A 10,359-nucleotide genomic window follows, 5' to 3' on the forward strand; every position below is an offset into this window, starting at 1 on the left:
AGGGCGGCCCGTGTCCGCTCCTGTGGGCCAGGCCAGGAGTCAGGAGAGACCCCAGTGATCAGCCTCTTGGGCCACATTGCGAATCCGGGTCACCATCAAGTTGCGAGCCATCTTCTCTGAGGGAGTGGGGAGGGCCCCTGCACGGGCTTCCCCAGGCCTCTCTGTAGCCCTGAGCTTCCTGCTATAACTCCTTCAAGATCTGACACCTCAGTGGTGTCCTCTGTCAGCTCCCCCACCTCCAGCCCCTCACCCCTCCCTATCCCTGTGATGCCCCCAGCCTCCTCTCCATTGACACCAGCCCTGCTCCTCCATACATCCCTCCTTCCCCATGCAACCCCACTAAGGCCAAGGTCTGGACATGGCTTTTCCCTCCCCAGGGGCAGGGCTCGGTTAGAAGGGAGGGGACAACCCCAACAGTCCATCTCACCTCCAGTTTGGCAAACTTCTCTGCCTTGTAGCAGGCATATTCAGCATTAATCAGCTTTGTCAGTAAAAATTCCTGGAACTCAGGCCCCTGGGAGCCCCCAGTGGGGAGGAAATGAGAAAGGGGGGTCAGATGAACACAGGAACAAGGGGCCAAAGCCTAGTGAGTAGGGGCTGCAGCTCCTGGGCCTGGGGTCACCCTCTTCATTCCCAGAGGACATCTCTGTGGGCTCAGTTCCCCAGGCACCTGTGAGGGGCCCTTGGGCCTTCATGGCTGCCCAAAACCTCAAGAGAGCAAGCTCCACAGATGTTAGGGTCTAGGTTGGAGTCTCTGCTGGCTCAGCCCAGGGTAGCAGAACACACTGTGTATGGGACGGAAGCCAAGGCTTGAAGTGTGGCTTCTAAGAAGTGACAGAGACACGTGCCCCCCAAACATTTTAGAGAGAACTGATAATGTCAGAAAGAGAACAGAAATGAGGGAAGGCCAGTCTGCTATGGAAAGGTGACCTTGTGGAAAAAAGTTGTTTTTCAATTTGAACAGAAAAGCCAGGCCCAGTTACTGGGTTTGGGAAGCCCAGCTTCCCTGCATACAGTGGGGTTTTGGGACCTTGTAAGGCAGAATGTGCACCCCACTCCCTCGGCCCCATCCATTTAATCCTGCTCTACCCATGACTGGGCTGGGGGCTGCTCCTCACCTTCCTGAACACAGCAGGGTCTGGGAGGGGGGGCCCAAAGAAGGGCACGTCATCTCTCGCGGTGACGGAGACCTGGAAGGGAGGGCAGCTGTTCATGCCTGTAGAGTTCGGGGCCTGCTCTGCCCTATACCAATAGCAGCCAGAAACTCAGTTCACCTCCCTGGCCTGCCTCTTGGTTGGGGGGCTCCATGGCTGCTGGCTGGGGAAATCCTTTTTTTTTTTCTTTTGAGTCGAAGGCCCACTCTGTTGTCCAGGCGGGATTGCAGTGGCATGCTCACAGCCACCGCAGCCTTGACCTGCTGGCTCAGGTGATCCTTCTACTTCAGCCTTCCAAGTAGCTGGAACTAGAGGCGTGCGCCACCATGCCCAGCTATTTTTTTATTTATTGTAGAGACAAGGTCTCGCCAAATGGTCCAGGCTGGTCTCAAACCCCTGGGCTCAGGTAATCCCCTTTCCTCCACCTTCCAAAGTTTTGGGATTACAGGTGTGAGCCACCATGCCTGGCTCTGGACAAATCCTTTTTACGAGGATTTCCACTCCTTCCTCCTTTGCCCTGAGTTTGCATGCTGGGGAGCGGGAGGGGACCTCAGGAGTAATCAGGGACGGTGAAGGCAGAGGAGGATAAAGCGGGGAGAGGAAGGTGATGCCAGGCCAGGAGTGGAGGGGGGCATGGCCTCTTTAAAGGGATGAGCTTTGGGGAGCAGAGAGGATACTGGGAATCCTCCACCATCAGAGCTTTCCATGGTCCCCCATTTACAGCTGGGAAAACTGAGGCTTCGGGAGGCATCCCCATGAGGGCAGAGCCGCGGCCAGGGCCCTTGCGGATCCCCTGACAGGATCCAGGATCACCCACCTTATAGAGGGGGCCGTCGGGGCCCCCACCCTCGGCCTGCACCACCACGTAGGCATGCAGGAAGTTAGACGCGATCATGTCAGGCACAAAGGGCGTGTTCTCATCCTGGAAGACCACAGCCACGATGTCATTCCCGATATGCCGCTTTCGCTGCAACTGAGCACAGGGCCACAGGCCTTCACGGTTTGGCCAGAGAGGCGCCCACAGGGGAGAGGGTGCCCACAGGGGTGTGGGAGGGTCTGGGGTAGGCAGAGGGCACGTCTAAGGACTTGCTTCCCCCAAGAAAACATGGCGGTAAACTTGTCTTAAAATTATTTTGGTTTTCTTGGAAACTTGTAACAGATGAGGAAACCAAGGCCAAGAAAGAAACAACTTCCAGGTCCTCCAAGGAGCTCAGGGACTCGAGCCAGGTCTTCTGGTCCCTAGGTCCTCTCTCTCAGCCCTTCTCCTATCTCATACCCCAAACATGGCCCCTCATTGAACAAACAAGCTCTACTCAGCACATATTCATGCTGCTAAAATGAACAGTCTCCCATGAAAAGAAAAGAGGCACAAAATTAAGGAATAGCTTTTCCTTTTTCTGACATACCCTTTTGTCCCCCTGGGCTGGGGGCACAGGGTGAGGCACACAGCCCTACAGGAAGCTGAGGACAAGGTGACACATTTCTGAGCTCAATTCTGGGAACATGCCCTGCATTCTTGACCCCAGGCCTCTGCAGAAGCTGTTCTTTCACTGGAACATTCCCAGCTCCTCCAAAGTCACTTTATCTTGACTCCCACCTCTGCCAAGAGTGGGTGTCCTTCACCCCCCACAAAAATGCTAGCTTGCATATGCTGAGCTCTTGTGACGTGACAGGCACTGTACTGGTCACTCTCTGCACATCCACTCACTTCAGCTCACCTAGCAGGCAGGTGCCACTACTGTTTCAATCTCAAAAGACTGAGGCTTTCCCAGAATGCAGCAGCCTGTCTCCCCTGCCCAACTAGAGCCCACAAGTGGACTGGATCGTTTCTACCTCTGTGTCCCAAGCCTAGCATGGAGCCTGGTATGACGGACATTGAATGGACATGTAGATGGGGGAGGACAGGCAGAAGGTGGGAGGTAGTGGGGGTTCCCAGGATACCTGCTGGGTGTCCCCTTCTGTGTAGGGCAGCTTGGTGGACACGTGAAACATGATCTCCTTGTTGCGGAAGTTGCAGTACACGGACTCAGTCCCCGTCTGCCCGTGGGTCACGTCCAGGCCTCCTCGAAACCTGCCCCCAGGCCCCCCCAGGCCACGGCTCAGTCTCCAGCCCTAGCCAGGCCTCCACGGGGCCAGGATAGGGGCTCCCTCCCGGCCCAGGGGCGCAGTCAGATCACACTTGGCTTATCCCTCCCGAATACTCACCCCTTGAAGTCCTGCAGTTTGACCTTCTGGCCAAGAAACTCGAGGAACTCCACGAAGGCAGGACTTTCCTCGTTGGTGCTGAAGAGTTCTTCCTCAGAGGTCTGGGAACCACACAGAGGGGCCAAGGTTATGGAGCAGAAGCTTCTAAGCAGCCCCCACCTCCTTGTCCCCACTCACACCCGAAGAGGGCTAGAGGGAGGAGATCTTGCAGCCCCTGGACTCCTGGGAAATAGCATCCCTGGGCAGATGCTTTCCCTGGCAGGGTTCTGAGGTCCCAGAGTCAGAGGTGTGGGGGAGGGGAGCAGGGAGGAGGAGGGGAACACACCTGCCCAAGCTTCTGATAAATGACTCCAAACTTGAAGTTATTGCTGATGACATGCTCATCAAAGGTGACAATGAGCCGGGACGCCTATGGGAGGGGATGATGGGTGAAGAGATGCGTCTGCAAGTTGCCAGCCGTGAGCTCTTCTCACTGAGCTAGGCACTCTGCACCATCATCTCAGAATGATCCCGGGAGGGAGGCACTCAGCCGTCCCCCTCTGACCTTTGGCTTCTGAGAGCTTAAGCAACGCGCCTGAGATCAGCAGCTCATAAGAGTGTGCAGGGCTGGTATCTGAAGCCGCATCTGTTGGATTCCAAAGCTTAAGCCCACTGCTCCTGAGTGTTGCCACAAGCCCCAGTCCTGCCATGGCCAAGTCCACCTCTATTCTATTCTGTGACACCCAACTCACTGCTGGGCTCCTCTGCAAACCCACCTCATCCTTCTGGAACAAGCCAAGGCCCACCAATCGGCTGTGGAGCCCTGAGCAAGCTCTCCTCAGTTTCTCTTTCCAGAACCAGGAGGTGGGACATGACTTCTGAAGCCCCTTCTTCAGAACACCTTTTCTGACCACACCACCTCCAGGGACCTCACACTGTTCCAGAATTCAATCAGGGCCTTTTACATGTCTTTCTTCTTCCAGGAAGCCTCCTTGGCTCATCAAAAATAAAAGCTCCTGTCGCTATTCCCACGTTGTCACAGTGCCTGAAACTCAGCACCCAGCCCCAGAGCTGGAAGTACCTGGGCTATTCGCTCTCCCAGGTCTCCACTGGGATCAGAAGGTAAGGCCAATGGGAAAAAGACCTGTCCCGTGGGAGGACTGTAGCACAGGCTGCTCTTGGGAGGGTCCCCAATAGCGCTGAGTGTTTCCAGACATAAGGCCTGCCTCCAAGGCAGACAACCCCAGGCTTAAGGGCGAGCCCTCCTTATCTGCTGTGCATCCTTGTGTAAGGCACAGAATCTTTCTGTGGTTCTTCTGCAAACTGCGAACTTTGCAGGGTTATTGTGAGGATTAATGAGAGAACTAGGGGGAAATACCAGGCACACGGAAGGTGCCCACTAAATCTCAGTCTTCTAGTTACCCACCCACCCACCCTCGTGAGCAGTGCCACATGCAGCCATACCTTGGGGTAAAGCACAGGATAGAACCGATCCACATTGACATCTTCACACACCAGCTGCAGGGAGAGATAAGGGTGGGGTGTGAGGCCTGGGCTGGGCAGGAGCAGACAGGGCCTCCTGGGACTTCCTGGCCAGGGCCTGAGAAGGAGCCATGCTGGAAAAGTCAAGCAGGACTGGGGGACTCACTGTTGCTCAGAGAACTGGGGTTCCTGGGATCTGAGGGTGCCATGGAGAGTGCCCAGAGCATACAGGAGGGGGACGGGAGCCCAGGAGAACATGTGGCAGATTCGGATGCAGTAGCACAGTGTCCCTACTGCATCCGAATCTGCCACATGTTCAAGTGCTTCCCAGGGCTGCAGTGCACAGGGTGAGGGCCTGCTGCTGGAGGGACATGCCAGGGTAGAGGGCGAGCCAGGAAGTCCAGGGCACCACCTCACCTTTGCCATCTGCACCACGTTGGGGAACTCGGTGAGGCAGGAAATGGGGATGACATCGTGGTACGTCCTGCACTTGGTCCTGGGAGGAGAAAGCCACATGGTGAGGGGCTTGGCAGTGGGACAGGAAGATGGGAGACCCTCACACAAAGTAAGGCCAGAGGGGGCGGGCCACAGCAAGAACTGGAGGTGACGATGGGCGCCAACTCAGGTACTAACTTGCTGTGCGACCTTGGGTAAACCTCTGCCCCTCTCTGGGCCTTAATTAGGAGAGTGGGTAAAATGAGACAGGCTCTCAGGTGATAAGACCTCAGCCCTCCCTGCTGCCTCAGGAGTTCCCCAGTCACCCTCACCTGAGCAACAGCCGTAGATGCTCTTGGTCCCCGATGACATCATACTTGAGCGAGAAGACAAGGTGGCCAAGGGCAGTGTCCAGTGAGTAGTAATTGAAATGTTCCTGTGGTGGGAGGTGGGGGCCAGGGATGGTGAGGCTGACGGAAACAGGACCAGAAAGCCAGCGCAGGCCCTGAGGGGGTCATTCACCAAGCAGCAGGTGGCACGGCTAACAGCAGGCAGACCTGCATACAAAGCTCTCTTCCCTACTGAGCAGCCTGAGGAGGCCACTTCCCCTCTCTGGGTCTTATTTTCCTAGTCTACAAACTGGGAGTGAGTCACCTGCTTTGGTGGTGGCCAGGACTGAAGGACGAAGTGCCCGACACAGACTTGGTGTTCAGTGAATGTCTGTGGCAACCTTGGCCATGGGGTTCTCGTCCAAGTCAGGGCCACATTTCTACATACATCCCTGCCTCCAGCCCTTGACCTTCTCAGGGCTGGGCATGCAGCAGGTGCTCAGTAAGAAAAAGTCGATTACTGATTGCCCAATCTGTGACTCTGTGGCCCCTGAAGCCAGAGCCCCGTGAGAAACAGGAAGTCAAACAGCTCTTAACATAGGGCAGCTGACTGGGCAGGTCCCCGCCCTCCTGCCTCACCTGGAGAAGGGAGCTCAGCATTAGGAAGAGACTTGCTGGAGGGCATGAGGGGTGGCTGCGGCATGGAGGACACCCCCGGAGAGGAGCCCAGGGCTGGCACTTCCAGGTGGGGAAGTCCCAAAGCCAAGGACTGGGAGTGTGGGCAGACACCACCCACCTGGTCTGGGCTTCCCCTGCCAGCCCTGGCCCTGGGGTGGAGCTGACTGCCACGCCCGCCCCAGGAATCATCCTGGAAGTAAATCCTGTTCAAACAGGAACACCTGTGCTCAGAGGCCAGGCGGAGAAGGAGGCAGGGGCAGCGGATGGGCCCCACAGATCCACAGCTCAGGGACATTCTGAATGGACATGGGCACAATGGCAAAAACCCCCAAATGCTCAGCACCATCCACAGAGAGGGAATGGCATGCACTCGGTAAGGAGGCACTTGGCAAGAAAGTCCAAGAGTGGAGAGCACCCCCACAGCAGGCTCATAGGAGCCCAAGGGGGAGAGTGGGTGTAGGGCCCCAGAAGGCAACATCTAAAGTCACCCTCGCCTCCTCTCTCTGCCAGAACAGGGCCCAAGGTCCAAGTACCTGGCTGCTTCCCCAGTCACCCTGCCTGGAGTCAGGAAGTGGCAGTGCCTCTCTGCCAGTCTGGGGGGTACTGCTGACCTCCCCCCTTGGTCCTGCCAACCTGATACCAGGGATCATGTCTCTTCTGACCTGCTGACTTACACCTCTTTGGATTCTGCCATGCTTGAGGTCCACCACCCTCATCTCGTCATTCCTTTGGCAAACTCTGGGTGCCAACTATATGCTAGGCTCACATTCCCCCAGATCCTACCACCTGCCAGACCTGGCTGAGAGACCTGGGAGACAGGTCTCTCCATACCCACAGGGCTCAGGCAGGAAGTGGAATTCCATGCCAGGCTCTGGGTTTGCTCCCAGGCAATGGCTCCTGGACGCGGTCCCGCTGGTTTGGTCCCAGTCACAATGGACTCCCATCCCTGCTGGTCAGCACCATATCTCCCAGGGTCAGGTCAATGCCCTGGGCCCAGACTGAGGTCACAAAGTGCCCCACCCCAAGGGAGTCCCCCACAACACACACACACACACACACACACACACAAACGGCTGGGAGCTTGACTTCTCCCACAGCAGACCTTAATGGAAGGTCATTCAGAGCTGGTTCAATTCCAGGCTCGGTAACTCTGTGACCTTCACCAAGTCACGTCACCTCCCTGAGCTTCAGTTTCCTCTTCAGGATAAACAAAAGAATCCTGACCTCACTGAGTAAGTATGGAGCCGTAATAGCAGTGGACTCCGAGTAGTCACTGTAAGCCAGGCATGGTTCTATATGTTCCACATGTGCTTTTGTTATCCTCATTTTCACAGATAATGAAATAGGCCCAAGGAGGTTAAATAATTTGCCCAAGGTCACATCATCAATAAGTGGAAGAGCCCCATTTGGGCTGGAAGCTCACAGAGAGACCTCCCCTCCAGCCCCCACAACCTCACCCACAAAGTCTTGTGAACACCCTTGGGTGACACTCTGACAATTGTTACTGGGCAGGGTCCCTGCTCCAGGGCTGGTGGTGGGGTGAGGGATGCGTCCATACAGATCGAGCCATGACATTACTGTGTCCCCACCCTGCCTGAGGGCGGGCCTGGGTCTATCGCATTGACTACTGTATACCTGGTGCCTAGAATAGGGCCAGGCACATAGCTGGTGCTCATTATTTGCCAGCCCCGACAGAGCACTTACTTTGTTCCAGATGCCATTCTAAACACCCTATGAGCATCAGCTCATTAAGCCGCACGGCGACCTCAGGAGGTGGGTATCATTTCCACCACCACTTTTACAGAGGAGAAAACGGGCACAGAGAAGTGAAGCAACCTGCCCAGTGTCCCGTGCGGTAGGTGGCAGAGCCAGGACCCAGACTCTGGTAGGATCCCGGCTGTTGACCACCATGTCATAATACTGCTTCTGCAATCCACACTTGTTGAGTGAATCAGTGAATGTACCATGTACGCTCCCTGAGACTCAGGGATTGGGGACCACCACCCAGCCCCAGCCCATGGTTTTGCGCCCTCATAGGCCGGGCCTCCTGGCCAGTCTCCACTCCAGAGGGCCACCCACCTTGCCGAGGAAGTGCTTCCGGTAGATGCGGGCTGTGGGGTTGCACTCGAGCTTCACCTTGGTGGTGGGTGACTGTAGCGGCTCCGTCTCAGGGATGCTGGTGATTTCGTGGTTGGTGCCTTCAATCCAGTAGCCCCCAAACTGGGGCAGAAGGATGAGGGGGAAGGGCCCTTCTCGACCCAGGACCTGAAGGGAGACTTGGCTGAGAGCTGCTCCTACTGTACCCTACAGGGGCCCCAGGACAGCCTCCCAACTCAGCCACTTCTGTCATGGCTAAGGGGCATCAGAGGACAGCCCAGAGCCTGTGTGGGCCTTGGGGTTCATACCTACCCCCTCTGGGGTACCTGCCCCAGTCTATTCCTCAGTCTATCCCTCATGCCCCATCTGCAGGATGGGGGTGGGGGCAGGAAGGGAGGGAGTGTGACCCCGGCCCAGGGGCTGACACGTTTGGCTCTGAAGTCCTGGGCCTGTAAACTGCATCTCCAGCCCCGAGGCCTGTGGTCAGAATCCTGAGGAGAAGGACCAGTGTGTCCAGGCACCCTGCGTGAGTGCCCTGGGCTGAAGGGGAGTGGGGGCTTGAGGGTCTGGCCAGGTACCTCGTGGACACTCGGGTAGGGAATGTAGTCCTCCTCCGTCTGCAAAACACAAGCAGGGCGGGGGCTTCACATCTTCCCACCTTCACTCACGGCTCCTGGGGCTGGGGGGGGCAGGCGGGGCCCTGCCTCATCTCTCCCTCACAGATGGGGCCAGGGCTGAGCTTAGCTTGCTGAGTGCTGGCATCTTCTGGGTGACTCTCTGCCTGGGGAAGGAGGCTCACTGCCACCCCAGAAGAAAGCTCTGGAGAGCCCTAAGGGCTTGTTAGACACAGATTGCTGCGCCGCCCCAGAGCTTTCGATGCGGCCATCTGGGGGAGCCAAGAATTTACATTTCTCACAGCTCCTCGGGCACATGGATGCTGCTGGGCCGGGAACCCCTGCCCTAAGCATGAGCTCACGGCCCATGAGCTCCCCTAACCCTTACCCTGCTGCCCTGGACCCACTCCCCACGGCTGACCTTCTAGGGCCTTTGGGATTCCAAGTCACCAAGAACCATATGCCAAGAAAATTCAGAGTTAAAACAAGAGCATCTCCTTGGGTCCCCTCCTATCAGTCCCCTCAGAGGTAGCTGGGGGACAACCAGAGCCCCTCCCTCACTCCCCACCCCACCCCTGCAGGGAGCATCACGGAGCACAGCCCATGAGCCTCCTCAGGGCCTGGGGTTGGGTCTTCCTGTGACTGATGATGGGAACTGGTTTCAGAGAGAGCATGTGGCGGTGCTGTCTTTGGAGGGATAAGGGCTTGAGTGTGGGAAGCCTGAGGAGGCTGGGTGAGGCTGCAGGGTGAACGGAGGGGAGGAGCTGGAGTGCAGGGGGGACCTGGGGGCTCTCCATGCCTAGGTTTCCAGAGGGCGAGTCTGGGCCTCCCTTGCTCAGGGCACCAGGCACACAGGAAGAGAGGCGGGCTCCTTGCTCTGATGGGCAGCTGTGGCAGCACTTCCCAGACCTAGCCCGCCCAGGGAGCCTGCTGGGAAGCAGCCGCCAAGCCCACCTACTTTGAGGGGTGGTGGGAAGGAGCATCGCTGTTCATCCATCCTGCTTCCCTGCAAGACAAGGCAACCTCATCAAACCTCACACCTCCCAGGCCCGCCAGGCACTGCAAGGGGAAGCCCCAGGAGACACCAGCAGATGCGGGTACCCCCAGGGCAGGGTGCTGGCTCAGGCCCTTGGGCCTCTCTAAAGGGTTGGCTTCCTGGTGGTGACGGGTAATGGAGGCTGGAGGAGGGAGGGCTGGGACTGTGCGGAAGGCAGGTGCGGCTGGGAGTGGGGGCAGGGGTGGCGCAAGCACACACACCCGTGTGAGTGGGGAGGGGGCTGCTGTCTACCCAGATACATGTTGAGGGAGGGGGAGGAGAGGCAGAGACAGAAAGGCAAGAGAGGCAGAGGAGCAGGAGACTCCGAAGAGAGAAGGCTGTGGAGGGTG

The 10,359-nt window shown here is 57.4% G+C and overlaps 1 protein-coding gene across 1 annotated transcript in view; it reads right to left on the minus strand.

Annotated features, from left to right (window-relative positions):
* The window catches only part of RAP1GAP (RAP1 GTPase activating protein), a 47,313-nt gene that overhangs the window by 11,097 nt on the left and 25,857 nt on the right, over positions 1-10,359 (minus strand). Inside the window, 13 exon segments of the mRNA XM_021714833.1 lie at positions 1-20; positions 428-514; positions 1,119-1,190; positions 1,972-2,127; positions 3,096-3,225; positions 3,360-3,460; positions 3,685-3,768; positions 4,803-4,856; positions 5,238-5,316; positions 5,588-5,691; positions 8,342-8,527; positions 8,938-8,976; positions 9,932-9,979. Of these exon segments, the coding sequence (XP_021570508.1) occupies positions 1-20; positions 428-514; positions 1,119-1,190; positions 1,972-2,127; positions 3,096-3,225; positions 3,360-3,460; positions 3,685-3,768; positions 4,803-4,856; positions 5,238-5,316; positions 5,588-5,691; positions 8,342-8,527; positions 8,938-8,976; positions 9,932-9,979 (1,160 nt within the window).

Source organism: Carlito syrichta, unplaced genomic scaffold, assembly GCF_000164805.1.
Source record: "Carlito syrichta isolate Samal-C Ts95f unplaced genomic scaffold, Tarsius_syrichta-2.0.1 Scaffold305805, whole genome shotgun sequence".
NCBI classification, from domain to species: domain Eukaryota; kingdom Metazoa; phylum Chordata; class Mammalia; order Primates; family Tarsiidae; genus Carlito; species Carlito syrichta.